The sequence below is a fragment of the Hyla sarda genome, chromosome 1, assembly GCF_029499605.1.
Source record: "Hyla sarda isolate aHylSar1 chromosome 1, aHylSar1.hap1, whole genome shotgun sequence".
In the NCBI taxonomy this organism is placed as follows: domain Eukaryota; kingdom Metazoa; phylum Chordata; class Amphibia; order Anura; family Hylidae; genus Hyla; species Hyla sarda.
In genome coordinates, this window is record NC_079189.1 from 534,297,966 (window position 1) to 534,318,512 (window position 20,547).

At 40.9% G+C, this 20,547-nt stretch overlaps 1 protein-coding gene across 3 annotated transcripts in view; it reads left to right on the forward strand.

Annotated features, from left to right (window-relative positions):
* IQGAP2 (IQ motif containing GTPase activating protein 2) overlaps positions 1-20,547 on the forward strand; it is a 293,295-nt gene that overhangs the window by 212,512 nt on the left and 60,236 nt on the right. For all 3 annotated transcript variants that reach the window (XM_056540352.1, XM_056540362.1, XM_056540373.1), the window contains 8 exons: positions 3,692-3,782; positions 8,773-8,940; positions 12,157-12,308; positions 16,087-16,257; positions 17,839-17,922; positions 18,998-19,069; positions 19,167-19,236; positions 20,096-20,304. In XM_056540352.1, coding sequence (XP_056396327.1) covers positions 3,692-3,782; positions 8,773-8,940; positions 12,157-12,308; positions 16,087-16,257; positions 17,839-17,922; positions 18,998-19,069; positions 19,167-19,236; positions 20,096-20,304 — 1,017 coding nt within the window. The remainder of the gene's footprint in view (positions 1-3,691; positions 3,783-8,772; positions 8,941-12,156; positions 12,309-16,086; positions 16,258-17,838; positions 17,923-18,997; positions 19,070-19,166; positions 19,237-20,095; positions 20,305-20,547) is intronic.

A 20,547-nucleotide genomic window follows, 5' to 3' on the forward strand; every position in this document is an offset into this window, starting at 1 on the left:
CCCTGGCGTCACGACATTCAAGGGTTAATACCACCAGACCCTGTAACATTACCGCAACACCCCAGACACCACAACTCTCCTGGTTTACCACATAATACATTATATAACACGCATACAAATGAATAGTCAATGGAACAGGTGCAGGGGGGACCAGGGGACACTGTACGGTGGCTGCCTAACAGGGCAGCAAGGGTATAGGGGTGCAACTCCTGTACTGGGCCACCACACTTGATAAGAAATTTGTATTTCCTTTTTATAGAAATAATGGCTTATAAAATCATGGCTTTTTCCAAGCTGAAACACAGGCATGGACAAAGTCGAGTAAGTGAGGGTGGGCTAGCACTCCTCTGTACTCTCTCCTGCCTGATAGCACTCCTCTGTGCTTTCTCCTGTCTGATAGCACTCCTCTGTGCTCTCTCCTGTCTTTTAGGACTCCTCTGTGCTCTCTCCTGTCTGATAGCACTCCTCTGTGCTCTCTCCTGTCTGATAGCACTCCTCTGTGCTCTCTCCTGTCCTATCAGACAGTGCTAGGACACAATCACTTACTGGACTTTGTCCATGTCTGTGCTTCAGCTTGGACAAAGCCATGATTATTATAAAAAGGAAATAACATTTTCTTATGAATTTTTTTATGAAAATGAAAATTCTTATGGCTGACTAAAGTATTTAGTCAGCCACCAATTGTGCAAGTTCTCCCACTTAAAAAGATGAGAGAGGCCTGTCATTTTCATCATAGGTATACCTCAACAATGAGAGACATAATGAGAAAAAAAAATCCATAAAATCACGGTCTGATCTTTAAAGGATTTATTCACAAATTAAGGTGTAAAATAAGTATTTGGTCACCTACAAACTAGCAAGATTTTTGGCTCTCACAGACCTGTAACTATAAGTCTCCTCTGTCCTCCACGTGTTACCTGTATTAATGGCACCTGTTTGAACTTGTTATCTGTATAAAAGACACCTGTCCACAACGTCACACAGTCACACTCCAAACTCCACTACGGTCAAGACCAAAGAGCTGTCAAAGGACACCAGAAACAAAATTGTAGACCTGCAGCAGGCTGGGAAGACTGAATCTGCAATAGGCAAGCATCTTGGTTTGAAGAAATCAACTGTGGGAGCAATTATTCAAAAGTGGAAGCCATACAAGACCACTGATAATCTCCCTCAATCTGGGGCTCCATGCAAGATCTCACCCCGTGGTGTCAAAATGATCACAAGAACGGTGAGCAAAAATCCCAGAACTGTACTGCTAGTGAATGACCTGCAGAGAGCTGGGGCGAAAGTAACAAAGGCTACCATCAATAACACCCTACACGACCAGGGACTCAAATCATGCAGTGGCAGACGTGTCCCCCTGCTTAAGCCAGTACATGTCCGGGCCCCTCTGAAGTTTGCTAGAGAGCATTTGGATGATCCAGAAAAGGATTGGGAGAATGTCATATGGTCATATGAAACCAAAGTAGAACTTTTTGTTGTGTTTGGAGGAGAAAGAATGTTGAGTTGCATCCACAGAACACCATACCTACTGTGAAGCATGGGGGGTGGAAACATCATGCTTTGGGGCAATACCAGCAACAGTGTGTGTGAAAACCATGTGAAAACTTACAGAAAACATTTGACCTACAAAGGGTATATAACAAAGTATTGAGATGAACTTTTGTTATTGACCAAATACTTATTTTCCACCATAATTTGCAAATAAATTATTTAAAAACATAAAGTTGAGGTATACCTATGATGAAAATGTACAGGCCTCTCTCATCTTTTTAAGTGGCAGAACTTGCACAATAAATACTTTTTAGCCCCACTATATATTAGAAAAGTTAATGTTTTACCAAGATATACCAATCCCCAAAAGGGAGGCAACTCCTGAAATGTCCCAATGGACTGCAGCTCGCATGTGTGCGAGCGCTTCATCTCTTCCCAGGGGGAGGCCATCTAGGACGGCCAGGAACAGAAGGTCCAGAATGGGGGGGGGGGGGGGGAGTTCTAAAGATGCAACACCAGTAATGGAATCCTAGAGACTTTGACAACGGGTGAATATATGTTTCCATGTTCTATTAAAATATACTTTTGAAATATTGGATAAATATGGACATATAATGCAATCCCTGTTAGTGTCATTTTTACTGTATGAATTGTTTTACATGGCCGGGATGGACGGAGCCTCCAGATAGACACAAGGGAGACGCCCAAAGGTGTTGTTTTACCTGCTGTCCGACTAATAGTGAATATATGTTGCCAAGATATACAACATATAAAAGGTTTTTGAATCTGACAGTGCCCATTTAAAAGAAGACAACACATATAGAAACATATCTGTAATGGCAAAGCTTAAAGCAAAATGTTTATATCTATTGTACATTATGCGGTATGTTGCATAAGGTTAAGATTTTGTTTGTTTTCATTGGAAAGACTTGTAGTTTATGATATGAGATGTTACGGGAATAGTTTTTTTTTTTTTTTTTTTGTAAATTCTTCAGTTTGTTAAAACAGAATATTATAAACAGGATATCCACTCTTCCACTCACTGATGTCTTAGAACATCTATCTGGATGGTGGCCTTATCAGTAGTGGCTTCCTTCTTATAATGTTCTTCTTAGACAGGCCTTTTCAGAGAAATGGATGCTACTTTGCTGGGAATATGTCATAACCGAAAGTGAATTCAAACAAGATGTGAATTTAACATGCTGAAACATACCATAAATGTACAGGCGACTGTGGCATGAACCTGCGTGAACTAGTTTTTGTTATCAAATGTGGAGCTTCATATAGAGAGTGACAACAAGAGTCATGTTTCTTCTACAGAGCCTAAAAGACAAAAAGTCACACAAATAGTTATTGTTTTGCATGTGTGAGTGTGAATCTTCATTCATGTTCTCACTTTGCAGAAGTGTGCTTTGCCTGGCTAAACCCTATCCATTGTGGGGTGTTTATGGTCTGTGGGTAATATACACAACCACATGAATGGATTTTACATGCAATACAAAAAAATATTTTTAATCACAAGCAGTTGAAGGAATGACATTGCTATGAGGCAGAGAATGCAGCAAAAAAAAAAAAAAATAATAATAACTTTATTTTCTCACAACAACATATGGAATTGGGCTCAGCTCTTCCTCCTCTGTAAGTTGATATTGGCTGCTCATATTCCTTGTTTAATACGACAGGTTTCCAGGTACTGGTACCATAAAGTGAGTCTTGATATACCAGTCCAGTGATAGGAGTGAGGTTGCAGAAATCACACTCCTATTACCCTTACATCTCTGCATATACAGGTTACCTGAGCATGTACAGGTTGTGTGTGAGTGATATGGTTTCAGAAATCACACTCCTATCACTCTCAGGCATTATGTACATGCTGGGTTCTCAGGGTGATAGCTGAGTGATTGCTGGTATGGTTGACTGACATGGCTGGGGCTATGGGTTCCCCTTTTGGAGATCTAGCAACACCCCACCCAATGCTGAAAGGAAAATGTGGAAATATAAATGTATTTATTTTTAATAATACATATCTGGAACGGGATACAGTATGAAGTTTGCAGTCTGAGATTAAGCTGTTCTTTAAAATGTTAGAAAAATGGACACTGTTATCTAATAGTTTCAGGTAGCAAGCCAGCTGTTATGTATGATCTGTATAATATGAGAGTCCTGGCACATCACTATTCATTTCCTTTGCTTTCAGGAATCCAAAGACGAGTCTGCTGCACTGTGGCTGGATGAAATACAGAATGGAATTAATGATTCCAATCAGGACAGACAAGATGCAAACAGAGGTATGTTGGTTTTTCCTTTTGTCTGTGCACTATTGAGTATATGGTCTACAATAATATGGAAATGCCAGGTTCTTGGGAAGAGGGGTATTATTCCTTATTAGAGTAATTGAGGTAATATGTGGAGTCTTAAAGGGGTTATCACCATAAGGTGATTTTAGTATGTACCTGGCAGGCAGTAATGGACATGCTTAGGAAGGATCTGCGCTTGTCTTGGGGCTAAATGGCTATGTTGTGAGATTACCATAACACTGTGGCTAGCTTTTTGTGAACTGGTATTTCCTGTTTGACTTTTCTTTTTTTGACTACGAATCCCACAATTCCATTTTCCTCCCTCCCACACATCAGCTACCCCACCCATTGAAACATAAATGAGCTGCATCCGTTCAAAAGACCTGTGGATTTCAATCAGGGTGTCTACAGCTGTTGCGTTAGTTGCAGATTGATCTCTCAACCCACCAAGCGATCGCTCCACCCATTGAAGCAGATAGGCTCCCTGTCAGCTGACTAGTGAGTCAGGTCTTGGCCGCATTGCAACCTGGGAAAAATCTGAGACAACAGTCATTTTGTATGCTGTTAAAAATAAATATTTGGGTGAAAATCACATAAGAATTGTGAGAAAGCCATCACACACACAGGTACAGACACTATATTATGAACTACACCAACTTTACAGCCCCTGTAGCATAGTCAAATAAAAAAGAAATCCTGGAATACCTCTTTAAAGGCAATTCTTCATTCGAAAAAGGGTAACCAGTTTAGCTCTCTACCAGAAGGAACAGACATGTCCTCCAGTGTTGCCTTTACATCTTTATTGAGGTATCTGACACATAGCGATGTTCCACCCACTCAGGGGTCGTTGTCACCGAATTGATCAGAAAGCTGCCATTGACTTCCTATTGAAAAGAAGTAACATGTCGTTTTTTTTTTGTTTGTTTGTTTGTTTTTTCCATAGTTTCCCTGTAGGTTTTTGGGCAATAAAAAATGTGGATCTTTTGGACACTGAAATAGTCCCTTTTTCCACTTTACTACTTATAGTAACATTCCTACTAAATTGGAAGGACCCTTTAAAGAGAGTGTGTTAGAAAATTATCTATTGTTTAAATCAAGTTTTTATTGTCAACTTATTTTTTAATTTCTTATTTTAATTATGTAATGTTTTTTTTTCTTCCAATTTTTCATTTTATCATCTATATTTTAAAGTAATCTTGATATCTTGCAATTCTGGCCCCTAGGTTTAAATAAAGATTTCCTGTTTTTTATGTATTAACAGCAGTGCCCTACTTATTATAGATAGGAGTAAAGTGAAAGGTGACACCAATATATAGATAAGTATACACAATAGCTGTTGCTTACAGGTCAGCCTGACCCCTCCCAGTAGAATGACCTCTGAAAAGGCCTCAGAAAATGCCCAGTAACATTTACTATTCATGTCAATGGGGCAGTATCTGGCTCTAGTAGGTACCTTCAGTATCTGGCTCTAGTAGGTAAAAAACAAAAAATCAAGTTGATCTAAGCCCTTTATTTAACTTGAAAATGCTGCGTAATACTGGATAGCTTCATAATTCAGTCTGTTAGTAAAATAACCAGCTTTACTAAAAGTAAAGGCCGGATCAGTAATGGTGGAGACCCCAGGCAAAATATTTCTATCCATACAGTGACAAATAAGAATATAATATGATGACAGTGTAGTAATAATGTTACACAGTAAGCAAATGTTAGTGCCATTTCCATATAAGGGGCTGTTCGCGTCTTAATTTCAGCTTTATGCCGCTGGTATACGTTGGGATATCATTTAAGAGGTATACAGCTGAAACGCAACTTGAAGTGCTTTTGGCGCTGCCCAAATAATATAACATTTTGTCACGTGTATGCAAGTTTGAGATTAGTAAATTATATTAAGTAATGGGGGGTGAGACCTGAAGCCTTTGGATAAATTGTTTTGTCCATGTTATAATCTGGTCTTGCTGAAATGGGGAGAAACTACAGGGTGAATAGTGGGGTTGCTGTGTGTGACCAGCATGTATGGTTATTGCTCTCTGTCTTTCCTGCCCAGGGCCCAAGTGATCATTGTATTAGGTTTTGTAGAAGAAATGCCTCATCACTGTACAATGAAAAGTTATGCAACTCTCTATCGTGCTTTGAGTCTTAATTCCTTAGAATTTGTGATGTCAAGACATAGTACTTAGAGATTTCTACAATTATTGTGTAAATGTTTATTTAGTGTTCAGATGTAACATCCGTTATAGCCACATAGCTGTGACGTTTTACTGCTTTATCTATTTATCTGTCTCACATCTGTCTATTTACTATATGCATGTATATATAGGATCATGTATCCTCAACCCAGTTTGGTATGCTTATTGTAGTAGGGGAGGTAATGGCTTATCCCCCTTTTTCAAAATGAAAGAAATGAGCATATTGAAGTCAAAATATTAACTAAAACGCCATTCAAATTAGATTGTGAGATCCTTTTGGGATCCTCTGACACTAAAGTATATGGGAAGGCATAACATTGTCTCATGTTTTTTACACTACAAACTTGTTGGCTCATGTTTTGCTGTTCATCTAGTATGTAAAATGTAGCTGACATACTACACATTCCAAGGGACATACTATATTTAAAGCTGTCACACGTCCACTCTCTCTATGGGACTGAAAAAAAAAACATATATCACACATAAGTCTGATTCACTGCCCCAGCCTTATCAGAATTCTGCAACCTTTTTGTGTCCATGTAATGTAATGTAAAAAGCTGGAGTTTGCGCTATAGTTAACCCAGCACCTAGCTGATTTCCTTGAAATATTAAGCAATGCAGTAAGCTATATCTTTCTTCATATCATGTCCACTGAACTTTAATACATCTAAAAATCAACTGCTAACCCTGTCTGTACTCATAACCATCACACTACTACTCCCAATATCAAACAATATGTTAACCTGTTAAGGACTAAGCACGTACCTGTACATCCCGGGTCCTTTCCCTTTCTATAACGCAGGCTAGGGCATGGCCCCGTGTCATAGCGGGTCCAGCCCAGCCTCCAACAACAGGCGGGACCCGTGGCTAATAGCGAGCGGCACTAATAGCGGTGCCACGCGCTATTAACCCTTTAGACACGGCGTTCCAAAGTTGATCGCGTCTAAAGTGAAACTAAACTACCCCCGGCTAGCTCAGGGGGCTGTTCGGGAATGCTGCAGTGAAATTGCGGCATCCTGAACAGCTGTAGGACACGAGGAGGGTCCCCTTACCTGCCTCCTGGTGTCCGATTGTCTGAGATCCAGGCATGAGCAGTCAAGCGGCAGAATCATCGATCAATGGTTTTCTATGAGAAACCATTGATCAATGTAAAAGATCAGTGTGTGCAGTGTTATAGCCCCCTATGGGAGCTATAACACTGGGGGAAAAAAAAGTGGGGAAAAAAAAGTTCATAAAGATCATGTAACCCCTTCCCTAATAAAAGTTTGAATCACCCGCCTTTTCCCATAAAAAAAAAGTGTAAATAACAATAAACATATGTGGTATCGCCAACTGCGGAAATGTCAGAATTATAAAAATATATCATTAATTAAACTGCACGGTCACTGGCGTACTCGCAGAAAAAATTCAAAGTCCAAAATAGCGTATTTTTGGTCACTTTTTAAATCATGAAAACATTTATAAAAAGTGATCAATAAGTCCAATCAATACAATAATGGTACCGCTAAAAAGTTATAGGGGTCAGAAAATGACAATTTTAAACGTATAAATTTTCCTGCATGCAGTTATGATTTTTTTTCAGAAATAGGACAAAATCAAACCTATATAAGTAGGGTATCATTTTAGTCATATGGACCTACAGAATAAAGATATGTGTCATTTTCACCAAAAAATTTACTGTGTAGAAACAGAAACCCAAAAAAGTTACAAAATGGCGTTTTTCTTCAATTTTGTCGCACAATGATTTTTTTTCTGTTTGGTCGTAGATTTTTGGGTAAAATGACTGATGTCATTACAAAGTAGAATTGGTGGTGCAAAAAATAAGCCATCATATGGATTTTTAGGTGCAACATTGAAAGAGTTATGATTTTTTTAAAGGTAAGGAGGAAAAAATGAGGGAAAGTGCAAAAACAGAAAAACCCCTGGTCCTTAAGGGGTTAAAGAGAATTTTCATCCAAAACACAAAAAGTCCAGTAAGTCTGAAATAAACAGGCACTATGTTTTGAACAAACTTTTGCATAGATCAATAGCACAAGCGTATATAAGAAACTTTGTGATATATCTTATTAGACAAAAATGGTTCTTCCTTCTATAAACACCCCTCCACCACCACCACCCCCCTCTTCCTGCTGCTCAAATCTGTTTCTCTAAAAATCAGCTCAGCTTTGTCCTGTGTCTGCAAGACAAGCAATACAAGTCTATGGAGGGGGGGAGCTCTGCCCACCAATTATTGGAGAACTGCAAATTATAGATGAATCCTGCAGAGCAGAGATCAGCTGACACAATACCATGTACAATTTATATAATGGCCAGAAATAGTGCTGCTCCTCATGTTCCCACAGAGGGCAGCTTATCTTGTAATATATGGACGCTTTAGGAACAATACCCCAATAATGCGTTTTTTCCTATTATGGGGTTTTTCCAGGGTACCAAGTCAAAGGCTGTCCAGGCATGCTGGGAGTTGTAGTTTTACAACAGCTGGTGGCACCCTGTTTGGGAAACACTTCTCTACATTTTTTGAAGTCCAGGGTCACACCTATTGCCGCCCCTTACTATTTTATTTTTTAGAATATTATCAGTAATAAGAAAGTTATCACCATTCTGCTAGTGGGGTTGTAATGCTTGATGTTACAAAATAGGTAGGACTCAAAATAGGTAGATATAAAGTTATAAATAGTTATAAATTAGTAGGTGGTGAGACAACTACTGTAAGTATTTCGAGAAAAAGTATAATCCCTAAAATCTACTTATTTTATGAAACCATTTACTTTTATTTTCTCCTGATACTTGTTTAGTGGCGGCTGGGGTGACCGAAATTAACCTGGCTTTGGAAAAGGATGAGCCTCAAATTACATTAGTAGCATTACAGTCCCCTAATGCTGGACTGAAGGGAATCCTTCCAGAGTGTGCTGAGGAGTATCACAAAGACCTATCTGAGGCCAAGATAAAGAAAACAAATGAAGGTAATGCCAGCACCCGGACAGTATTACCACGGGCTCTGTGACTGTACAAATAAAACAAATACATTGTAGTAATTACTTTAATACATTTTAAATATCCTTAGGGTACAGTACAGTATGCTGCGCATATTTGATTTGCAGGATTTGAAGCTGCAGATTTTATGCTGTTGATTGCAATGTAAACGTAATGATTGAAAAAATATGCGCAGGATATTGTATGTGTGCGTAGACCCTTAGGGCTCGTTCACACGAGCGGATTAACTTTTAAACTCACAACAGGTTTCCCTCTGAGAGTTTGAAAGGGACAGGCTCTCCACGGGCTGTCTGCACACAGACCCTATTGACTACAATGGGATCTGCTGCAGATTTTCCGCAGTGGAGATTTTGCTGTGGAAAATTTGCTGTGGACAGCCCTCGGTGAGCTCACTTCCTTTCAAACTTGCAGTGGGAAACACGCTGCGAGTTTGAAAGTAGATCCTCAAGTGTGATAGGGCCTTTGGGGTACATTCACATGTGTATTTTCTGCTGCAGATTTGCCATAGCAGATTTTGCTGCCATAATCTGATCAGGGAGGTCTGACCACTAGAACCCACATTAGTTCCTAGAATGAAACAGCCTAGCTGCTAGGTAAAGATCCAGAGACAACTATTTATCTGCAATCACCTAACACAGTATCTAGTAGGGAACAAAGCAGCTACAGATATGGGCCACTTATACAGTGTTTTGTATTGATATTTGCAAGCAAAGACTTGGAGTGTATTTATCTAGAAAGAGATGGCACTGCTACCGACAAAAATCAAAATGTGAGGTTAAGCTCTAAGTGCCATCCGCAGATGCTACTAATAGCTAGGCGTTGCTCACGTTTAAAGAAACAGCCCTTGTAAAACATACAATAGTAGGGAATGAAAACTGAGCACTCATCTCTCCCACACGGTAGCGTGACTTGCGAGGACTCGGTCCCGGTGACACGAGGTTTCAGGATGGCACAGATGGGTGGTAGATGTTCCGAGGCAGAGTAGAAGGATGCCGGGTGTTCTGAGGCAGGGGAGGTAGAAGGACGCAGGGTGTTCTGAGGCAGGTGAGGTAGAAGGACATAGGGCGTTCTGAGGCAGGGGAGGTAGAAGGACGTAGGGCGTTCTGAGGCAGGGGAGGTAGAAGGATAAAGGGCGTTCTGAGGCAGGGGAGGTAGAAGGACGTAGGGCGTTCTGAGGCAGGAGAGGTAGAAGGACGTAGGGCGTTCTGAGGCAGGAGAGGTAGAAGGACGTAGGGCGTTCTAAGGCAGGGGAGGTAGAAGGACGCAGGGCGTTCTGAGGCAGGGGAGGTAGAAGGACGCAGGGCGTTCTGAGCCAGGGGAGGTAGAAGGACGCCTGGTGTTCTGAGGCAGGTGAGGTAGAAGGACATAGGGCGTTCTGAGGCAGGGGAGGTAGAAGGACGCAGGGTGATCTGAGGCAGGGGAGGTAGAAGGACGCAGGGCATTCTGAGGCAGGGGAGGTAGAAGAACGCAGGGTGTTCTGAAGCAGGGGAGGTAGAAGGACGCAGGGTGTTCTGAGGCAGGGGAGGTAGAAGGACAAAGGGCGTTCTGAGGCAGGGGAGGTAGAAGGACGTAGGGCGTTCTGAGGCAGGGGAGGTAGAAGGATAAAGGGCGTTCTGAGGCAGGGGAGGTAGAAGGACGTAGGGCGTTCTGAGGCAGGAGAGGTAGAAGGACGTAGGGCGTTCTGAGGCAGGAGAGGTAGAAGGACGTAGGGCGTTCTGAGGCAGGAGAGGTAGAAGGACGTAGGGCGTTCTGAGGCAGGAGAGGTAGGACGTAGGGCGTTCTAAGGCAGGGGAGGTAGAAGGACGCAGGGCGTTCTGAGCCAGGGGAGGTAGAAGGACCCAGGGCATCCTTCTACCTCCCCTGCCTCGGAACATCTACCACCTGTCTGTGCCATCCTGAATCCGCTCGTGTAACCGCGAGTCCTTGCAAGTCAGGCTGCCGTGTGGGAGAGGTGAGTGCTCCGTTTTTATTCTCTATTATTGTATGAAAGACTAGGAGTTGAAACCTCTTCCATGTCTTTGACCCACTTGGTTTTGGCTTCCAAATAGTGATGCAAAATGCTGACCAAACTATGCAAGGGTAAAAGTGGACATAAACTATTCCAACTGATCACCTAATCCCTTAGGCTATGTTCACATGCTAGAATTTCTATATGCAATTCCGCATGGAAATTCTGCATGAATTTAAAGCCAATACACTTCAATGGGATTCTGCTGTCCCATTCACAGAGCAAAATTTCTGCTGCATGAATTCCATTGGAGTGAATGGGCAATTCATTTCTCCGGAATTTACTGCAGAATTCCGTGCAGAAATTCTGCCGTGTGAACATAACCATAAGCAGTCAGAATGGCTACGATGAATTCTGTGCCCATTGGTTTGTACTTGGCACTGCTCTGTTCTGTCCTGAGAGTGTTGAGAGCAGTGTATGTAGTAAAGCTTTAGAAAGTCTATAGCCCTTCTGTAAGTCTGTGTTAATTTTTTTTTATATGCCTCAAAAAATGCAACATGCCCGCAGCATTACAAAAAAGCTAAGAACGCTGCCTAAAAATAAAGAACTCAGTGTAGGTGTCCTTGCCTACTAAGTTTAGAAAATGATAGTTGTCTGAGATAAGAAAAAAAAAATATCCCCAGAAGAACATCGCCCCCGTTGTCCATAGTGTGTGTCTGGTATTGCAGCTTAGCCTCGTTTTGAATGGTACTGAAGTACAATACTTTAGACAGTCCATGGATAAGAGTGGTGGTGTTTTTGGGCAAAAAAAGGCTTTTTCTTATTCTTGTCACTCTCCTTTAATGATTTCTAATTTGCAAACCTTTAAAGGGGTACTCCACTGGCCAGCATTCGGAACATTTAGTTTGGAACGCTGTTTTCGCGCTGCGGGAGTCGTCCACGGCACTTGTGATATCATGGCTATGCCCCCTCAATGCAAGTCAATGGGAGGGGGCATGACGGTCGTCACGCCCCCTCCCATAGACTTGCATTGAGGGGGCGTAGTCGTGACATCATGTGCAGCGCAAAAAACAGCGTTTGGAACATTTAGTTCTGAACGCTGGCCATTGGTGTACCCCTTTAACACCTTTATCCTTGTAGGACCCCACTGTTCCTCTTCACTGTTGTCTGGTTGAGGGGACATTTAGGGGTCATGGATTAAATAGCTGTATTGTTTCTCTCCACTACACATCACTAGGTTCTGCAGGGACAGAAGAGAGTCCATGGCTAAAAGTAACACTGAAAGATAAATTTAACTACTATTATAATACGGAAACAAGTGAAGGCTGCTGGTCTCCACCAGAAGCAATTACTCCGAAAACCACTTGGCTTACCCGAGAGGATATACAGGTACTTTTAAATAATCTAAACTACTTTTTTTTCTTGGTTCAGTAGAATTGATCGCTCTAAAAGGGTTGTCTAGAATTAGGGGAAAAGGGTCTTCTTATTCGCTGAAACAGTTCCTCACTTGTCCAGGAGCTTTGTCTGGTTTTGCTGCCTCCTGACCAGTGTTCAGGCCTGACCTGTTCATGGCCTGACAGATGTACGTTCAGGTCATCAAACTGGTAGCCAGGCTAAATCTTGTGTCCATACTACGGATATCAAAATGTGCATAAAATTCTCTTGTGGTGAATCTTCGGATTTTTGTTTCAAATGTATATACTGTGGTAAGGTATATCTGTATGCATATTTATCTATATATAATATATTCTTCAGTTTGGACAGAAAAATATTCTGCGTATTCCAGAAGCTTGTCAAGTAAAATAAAATAAAATATAAAAAATAATTCCAGATGCATCTTATCACATAGTATGTATAGACATCAGTATGGACTTGTATAGACTATTATTTGCTCCATTGTTTGTTATAAGTTATAGGAAACCATGAAAAATACTTCAAGGACTCTTAGAATTTTCATACAAATAATTGTCCGTTACATTCTCTACCTTCACTGCTGTTTCCTGCCAGCTGGGAAACCTCAGATTCTGATCCTACGCCACCCCAACCCCCCCCCCCCCCCCCCATGTGAGAGAAGTCTCTCGTATTGATATTATATTTACCGCTGTGCAGAAGGAAAAATGTTTGAGTTTCAGAGCAAATCAGGCAAACATTAGAAGGCAGTAATTTCATTAAGTACAAAGTGCTGCTGAAAAGTAATATTTTAATGAATCCAATGTATCCATGGCATATCGCGTGTACAACCTATGACCACAAATATTCTAAAATGTAAAGGGGTAAGTTTCAAATAAAGGTTAAGGTTATTTAATTAGGTAGTGTGGTAAGATATTGCATTATGTGTAGGCTGCATTATACTTGCTCAAAAGACAATGGACTTCATTTCCCATGTTAAAGGAGGACTCCAAGAATATCTGGTACTGTGTTAGGCCTAGTGCAGGACCTGAGGGGGCGCTGCATGATGCATGAAATTTAAAGAGATATTTCCTTGAAAAAAAAAATGTTGCTGGGGGAAGTATTAAAATGAGAAAACAAAACAAAATGTAACTATACTTACATAACTCCTGTTGGGCTCCATCCAGCTACCAATCTCCTGTCTTCTTTCTTCTTTTAAGACTAGAGCTTAGTACAGGACCTGCCTGCTCAGCCAATCACTGGCCACAGTGGTGTCTCATCTCCAATGATTTGCTGAGCGGGCAGGTCTGACATCAAATGCCTTTCTTGGAAGCCAGAGCTGCAGGGGTTCAGGGGTAGGTAAAAAACGTGGGCACTTCTCCTGAAATAAGCCTCTCAATGAGTTCATTGGGGTTTCTGGGGTTTATGCGGAAATTTCCCACACAGAACTTGAATCCACAAGTACAGTAAAATTCCATGAAGTCAATGAGACTTGTATTTCCGCTCCATATTCCACTTCAAATTCCACTAGATTTTAGCATTATTTTAGCATGGAGCAGAAAATGATTTTCACAAAAAAACAGTGTGCACAAGGCCTAAGGTTCATGGGAAGCATGACTGACATCTTCCATCAGTGCTAGGATTTGACATTGTATTCATTCCTCTAAAATAAGCTGCACCGGATGCTCCTTATCCCCTTAACCCACTTGAAATAAGCAGCATGTTGAACTTGGCTAAATTAGGCCAATAGCTTTTGCCCAATGTTAGGCTGTCAGCTGTAACATGCTTATAGTCCTTTTGAGCTTCACTCACAACAAGCAGATGTTTTTTGTCTGTTGTGTGATGGGCACCCTTAGTAATACCAAAAACTGATATTTGAACATGCTAAAATGTGGCAAATTAAAAGTGCAATCCATTCTGTAGGCAGCATGTCATAGAGTAGGAGAAACTGAGCGGATAAATGTATAAATTGTAGGAAAATATTCAGTATAACTTGTCATTTATTGATCTAAATATCACATTTTTCTATACTTAGGAGTCCAGTGGGTGGTCTTAATGAGGTGTCCGTTATTGAGTTGGACTGCCCACTGGATTGCTGAGCCTAGTATAAGCAAGGATTTTGATCAAATAACAAATTAATCTGCTCAACTTCTTCTCCTCAAGCGAACAGCATGTTTAACAGTTCATTTTAATCTTTCTATACTGCTTTGTATTTGTCTGTTGACAAGATATGTGAACTGAGTTCAATGTAGGAAATAAAGAAAAGAGCCACTGTCCTATCAGCTTTGCCATCCTTTTTTATCTGCAACAGGGCTCCCATATTGACCACAAAGGGTACAGGATGTCAATCGCTACTTTCTTCTGTCTGCAACATTTAAAGGGAATCTGTCAGCTGTATTTGCTATTAAAGGGGTCCTCTGCCCCTATGCATCTTATCCCCTAGCAACAGGATAAGGCATAAGTGCCTGAGATCCCCCGCAATGTCCTGCCCACCCTTGTAATCTGTAATGCACGGTGCAATCTCCACTCTCTGCTGGATTACTAGTGACCACATTCCCAGACTGTGACTGACACACCCCCTCCATATATCTCTATGGGAGATACGCAAATGCTGTATATCCATCTCTCCCATAGACATAAACACAGGGCGCGCGATGACCACGGCCACCTTAATCCCAGGACAGCCGGGGTGCCGGGCTGGACCCTCCTGCGATCAGACATCTTATCTCCTATCCTTTGGATAGGGGAAAAGATATCTAGCACCGGAGTACCCCTTTAAGAGCTGCAGACACATTGAATAGGTCTTAGGGTATGTTCCCACTGAGGAATTGGAGAGGAATGTCCACGAGTAATTCTGCTCGCTTTTTCCTCTCCAAATCATTCAGCAGTGAAAACCCCCATAGAGTTGTACAGAATTTCTGCCCCTCAGTTCACACTGAGGAATTTCCTCAAGCAGAATTCTGATGAGGAAGTCATCGAACATGTTCGTTCTTTCAGGCGGAATCAGCGTCTTACTCCCATAGAGATCAATGTAAAAAAAATTTTTCAGTCAGAATCATTTCCACGCGGAATTGGCACAGAAATGGCGCAGAATTGGTGCGGAATTTCGGCATAAAAAAAAGAGGATAAAATATATACTTTTCTCCTCCTCCGCTTGAAATTTTCATTTCCACGTGTGGAATTCCACGCCAATTCCGCCCGAAATCTCTGTGAGTTCCTGTGGAAAAGTAGCAATATTTTGAGGCAGAAAATTTCTGCTTGATTTCCGCCCCAATTCCTCAGTGTGAACATACCCTTAAGATATAAAAGCAAACTGTACCTTTCCTGGAGCTGATGGTGGTTGCAGAACTTAAAAAATTGCCCTTTTATTTCTCAAAGTGTCAAGGAGGTGATGCCGAGCTGCTCATCAGCCCCAGCTAAACTGACCTATTCCTGTAAAAATTCTCTCTCCTCCTGAAAAAATTCACTTCAAGGGTCTATCCACACGTACAGTATCATCACATAATTGATGCGCAGGATTTTATGCTGCAGATTTCAATGTAAACTAAATGACTGAGCACAGCTTCTGATCCTGTGCATCAAATATGCACAGGATACTGTGTGTGAATTCACACTTCACTCTTCCATAGTGGAAAATCTGCAGAAAAATATGCAAGTGTGAACGTACCCTTGCAACAACTTTCAGTACCGACTGACACTGGCCAAACTTTGCCCACACAAAAATATATAATGTCTTAGTAAGTAGCAACAAATAACATTTTAAACCATTATTTCTTAGACCGTTTGTGGGAAAATTACCTCAGATTACAACCGGGAACAGCTGTGGATGGCCAATGAAAACCTGATAACTCTGCTGCAAGCTCACACGAGGGGCTACCTGACCAGGAAGGCATTTCGGGAGAGGAAAGCTTATCTCCACCAACAAGGGCCACATGCTGTTAAGATACAGGTAAGACTAGGGGATTGCAAATAAAAATGTGACTATCATTTTGGCCTGTTACTTTTAACTGGTTATTACATTGCTAGAATACTTACTGTGAACTTAGACTAACCAGTCTAACAACATAAATCACCTTTATAGACTTTCAACTCTAATTTTAGTCCACACATTACACATTAGCTGACCTGTAACATTTTCCCAAAAATTTTAGTGCACAATGTCACATTCAAGCCCCCTTCCATGCACATTAAACCCAACATTATACATGTTGTTGCAGTTTTCCACTCAAGTCCATCCATCAATGTCTTATGACCTTCTTCCAAGCTATTAAATGGGTTAATCTGGATAAAAAAATTAAAAAAATTTCATCCAAAAACAGCACCATGTTGGTCCTCAAGGTATGTGTGTGCAGTATTGCAGCTCATTTCCATTAAAGTGAATGGAGCCAAATTGTAATACCACACTCAACCTAAAGACATATGTGGCACTTTTTTTTTATTTTTATTTTTTTTAAGTGGTGTGTTGTGGCACAGTTTTTCTATTTCTGGATAACCCCTTACCAGTTTCAGTGACCACATTGCTCACAAATGTAGCCAGAAGTTGTTCACCTGTTTTAAAAAACAAATGTTTGGCCACAGTTGTTGTGTAATCTGCTTTTTTGTTTTATTTTATTGCTTACAATTAACTACACATCGGACCCACAATGAGAGTTTCAAAAAAAGAACCAAGATTAAAGCTGGCACTAGCCAGGATGGTTTTCTAGCCAGAATTTCATAACACTAATGCCTTTTTGCTCCAGTAATGACATGTCTCACAGAGGCCATATCAGACATGGGCACAACCAAGTCATATTCCACCAATGTCTATGTTGTCTAAGTGGAATTAGGTTTTATTTTTGCTACTTTTAAAGGGAACCAATCATCAGATTTTCCCCTATATAATGCTTGGCAAAGCGTTATATAGGGTAAAATCTTTATCCTCACCATCTCCGGGGGACGCTCCTACCTGCGGGGATGGTGAAGATATGAACTTATCAACTAGTCACTGCCGTGCCCGTAAGTAGTCCCCCTGAGTGGGGAGCTCCTCTTATCAACTCCCATTCATCGGCCAACAGCGACACCCCTTCTGCTTGATTGAGTGAGCAGAGTGATGAAGCAGCCATCAATCAAGCGGAGGGGGCGTCGCTGCCGGCCAAAGAACGGAATTAGTGAGATGACCTTCCAGCCCAGGGGGCTACTTACAGGCACGGCGGTGACCCGTTTATAGGTTCATATCCTCACTATCCCCGGAGGCAGGAGCGTCCTCCCGGGATGGCGAGGATAAAGATTTTAACCTATATAACGCTTTGCAAAGCGTTATATAGGGTAAAATCTGATGATTGGTTCCCTTTAATATTTGGTTCAATTTTTGAAATAGTTTTTACAGGAGTTTTAATTTAATGTAGGATGAAATGTATGACCACGGTAAAACGGCATCACTGATAGATCAAATGTTTCCAACTGCAAGTAACACCTTTTTTTTCTTGTGTAAAATGTCTTGTATATCATACCTGGTTATATTTAATGTTTTTGTTTTATTACTGATGGGCAGGCCTCTTGGAAAGGATACAAGCAGAGAAAGTCCTACACGGACAGAATAAAACTACTACAAGGAAACATTGTAGGCATTGTTAAGGTATGGACTTTTTATTTGAATCAAATACATTAAAGAAAAAGTCATTTATTTTTATAATGGCATAATTGCAGGGACGATGAACATTTTTGTGATACCAGCTGACTGCAATTCAGCTTGTCTCTAGGGACCCAACAAATTAAGAGCTTAAGAGATCAACTGTTTTCAAACAGATGTTTCAATAAGTAACAAAACAGTGACAATACCAGGAATCCCCCTTAAGATCAATGGCCTTTGTGTCAGAACATGTCTGTCTTGAATTTACTGGTTTCTCATCCTGTTTGCCATTGGACTCAGTGGATTCTCAAGCTCTGTTATAGCGCTTACTGCTTTGCTGCAGGAGACAGTCTCCATTGATCTACTATAAAATCTGTCTCTTGCAGTGAGACAGGGAGAGCAGTGTGCCGGGTAGGGATTCGCTCAGCCAGTCACTACTCTAGGCTCATTTTAGTGATCATGGTGGTCTCTACACCCAGACCCCGCCCAATCAAAATTTTCGACAAAAGTGTTATTGTCATTTAACAAAACATTTTTTTCATATGTCCTGTGGACTTCAGTTGGGTGTCTGCCATCTCTACTATCATTAACAAAGCCAACTCTTTCTCTTATGGACTAAGCCTGGCCTGAAATACTGTATTTTCATGGTAAATTGAGGTATCTGAAGCTAAGCCCACTGTGACCAGCTGACCATCATCTGGGTTGGTTTATATGGGTAAAGAAGATATCACAACCCCCTCTTTACTGACTAACCCAGGCCGGTAAATAGCTTTGGGCCTCGGCTGCTATTGCTGACCATTACAGGCAAATTGTAGAGACAGGCTCTTTAAGATGATGCATATAAATGACGTTTGTTTACATGGAAACTACTCCCACCAGTGAAATCTGTATGTAACTTCAGCTACACATGACCTTTGTGTGCAGTTAGAAATTTCTGAGGTAAATTCAATCCCATAGAGCATGTCATGCCTTCAGTCCATCGAACTTGAGCTAGTTATTAGTGCACTAGAACAATACAGTAAATTATTCGAAAAATTGACACATCCCTTATTGTAATAATGTATTTCAATGTGTTGTCTAGATTCAGTCCTGGTACCGCATGTTAAAAGCCAGAAGGGAATATCAGAAGAGACAGAAGTTTTTCAAGGATCATGTAGGTTATTTTTTGTTTAAAAGATAAAAGAAAATACGAGATAAAACAACCGTGGTTAACAAAATTAGAGTAACAGGAACTTTTTTTTTTTGTTTAGGAAAAAGAAATTGTTAAAATCCAAGCATTCTTGAAGGCCAACAAAGCAAGGGAGGATTACCGGACATTAAGTAAGTGGTAGCAAAGGAACAAAGATTGTGAATGGAAATCTCTGGGGTGGTCTGATGGTGCACTGGCTAACATTTTCAAACCACAGATTGTCGTGGTATCTCATGGCCATATTTTATTAGAACAGCCTGTGGGTTGCAACTGCTTAGTGGCATCAGCCTTGGGTTCTTAGTTTAAATCCAACTAGTAAAGGTTGAAAAGTCACTAACCACATTTCTAATCTTCATTCTGCCATTTGGAGTTGTGGACCAGCGTGGACAGACGCATTCAGGGTGCTCAGGGGCAACAGCCGTTTCAAGCGTAATGAGGACATACTTCTGGATTCTGGAAGAAGTGTATCATTATGCATAAATCAACTGTAGCCTCTGAGGTTCCTGAATGCGTCTGTCCACGCCTATAGCAATGCCAAATGACATGATGATGATTAGGAAGACTTAAATGAGATTAGTGCCTTTCCAACTTTTCTCTATGACATTTGTATGTATGGCATTTTGTTCCCAAAATAGAGCACCCCCCCCCCCCCCCCCGGTCATATAGCCTTCAGTCCGGCCGCTGCTCCACTTTAAACACTATTCAGTATAGTGTATTATTGATTGGCAACTCTTACTCATTTGTGCTCTCCTCCCTTCCATACTTTGGTTTAAATCCAACTAGGAAAACCACTGATAGTTCTTGGTTTCTAGGTTTTCTTTATTCCTATAAACTGAAACCATATAGAGAATAATAATGTTAAATAAAAAATTTTGGGGAAGTTTATAGTCCTCTCTTGTTTTGTTCCTGTTGTCTTTAGTCTAACCATTGACCTGTAGGTTTTACTCCAGAACCAACATTTTTTTCAAATTTAATTATGTCTTCCCATAGTTTGTTCGGAAAACCCACCACTGAACGTTGTGCGAAAGTTTGTTTATCTCTTGGACCAAAGTGATTTAGACTTTCAAGAGGAACTGGAAGTTACCAGACTAAGAGAAGAAGTAGTCACCAAGATTAGGTCAAATGCGCAACTGGAAAAAGATCTCAGCCTCATGGATATAAAAATTGGCTTGCTAGTGAAAAACAGGATCACTCTACAGGTTTGCGCAATTGAAAATGATTTATGTTTCAATCCTAGGAAATTAAGAAAACCGGATGGCCCTCCCGTAAGGTTTCTTAAGAACATCGGAAAAGGTGTAAACATAAAGCCTTCCTGTGTAAACACATCCTGTATGACTGTCTGGCTAAAATGAAGCTTTTTGGAAGTTGTAGTTTACTGTCAATTCATACATAGCTTTGTTCCCCTGTTATCTAATTTAAGAAAACTATAACCTGTAGTTAAA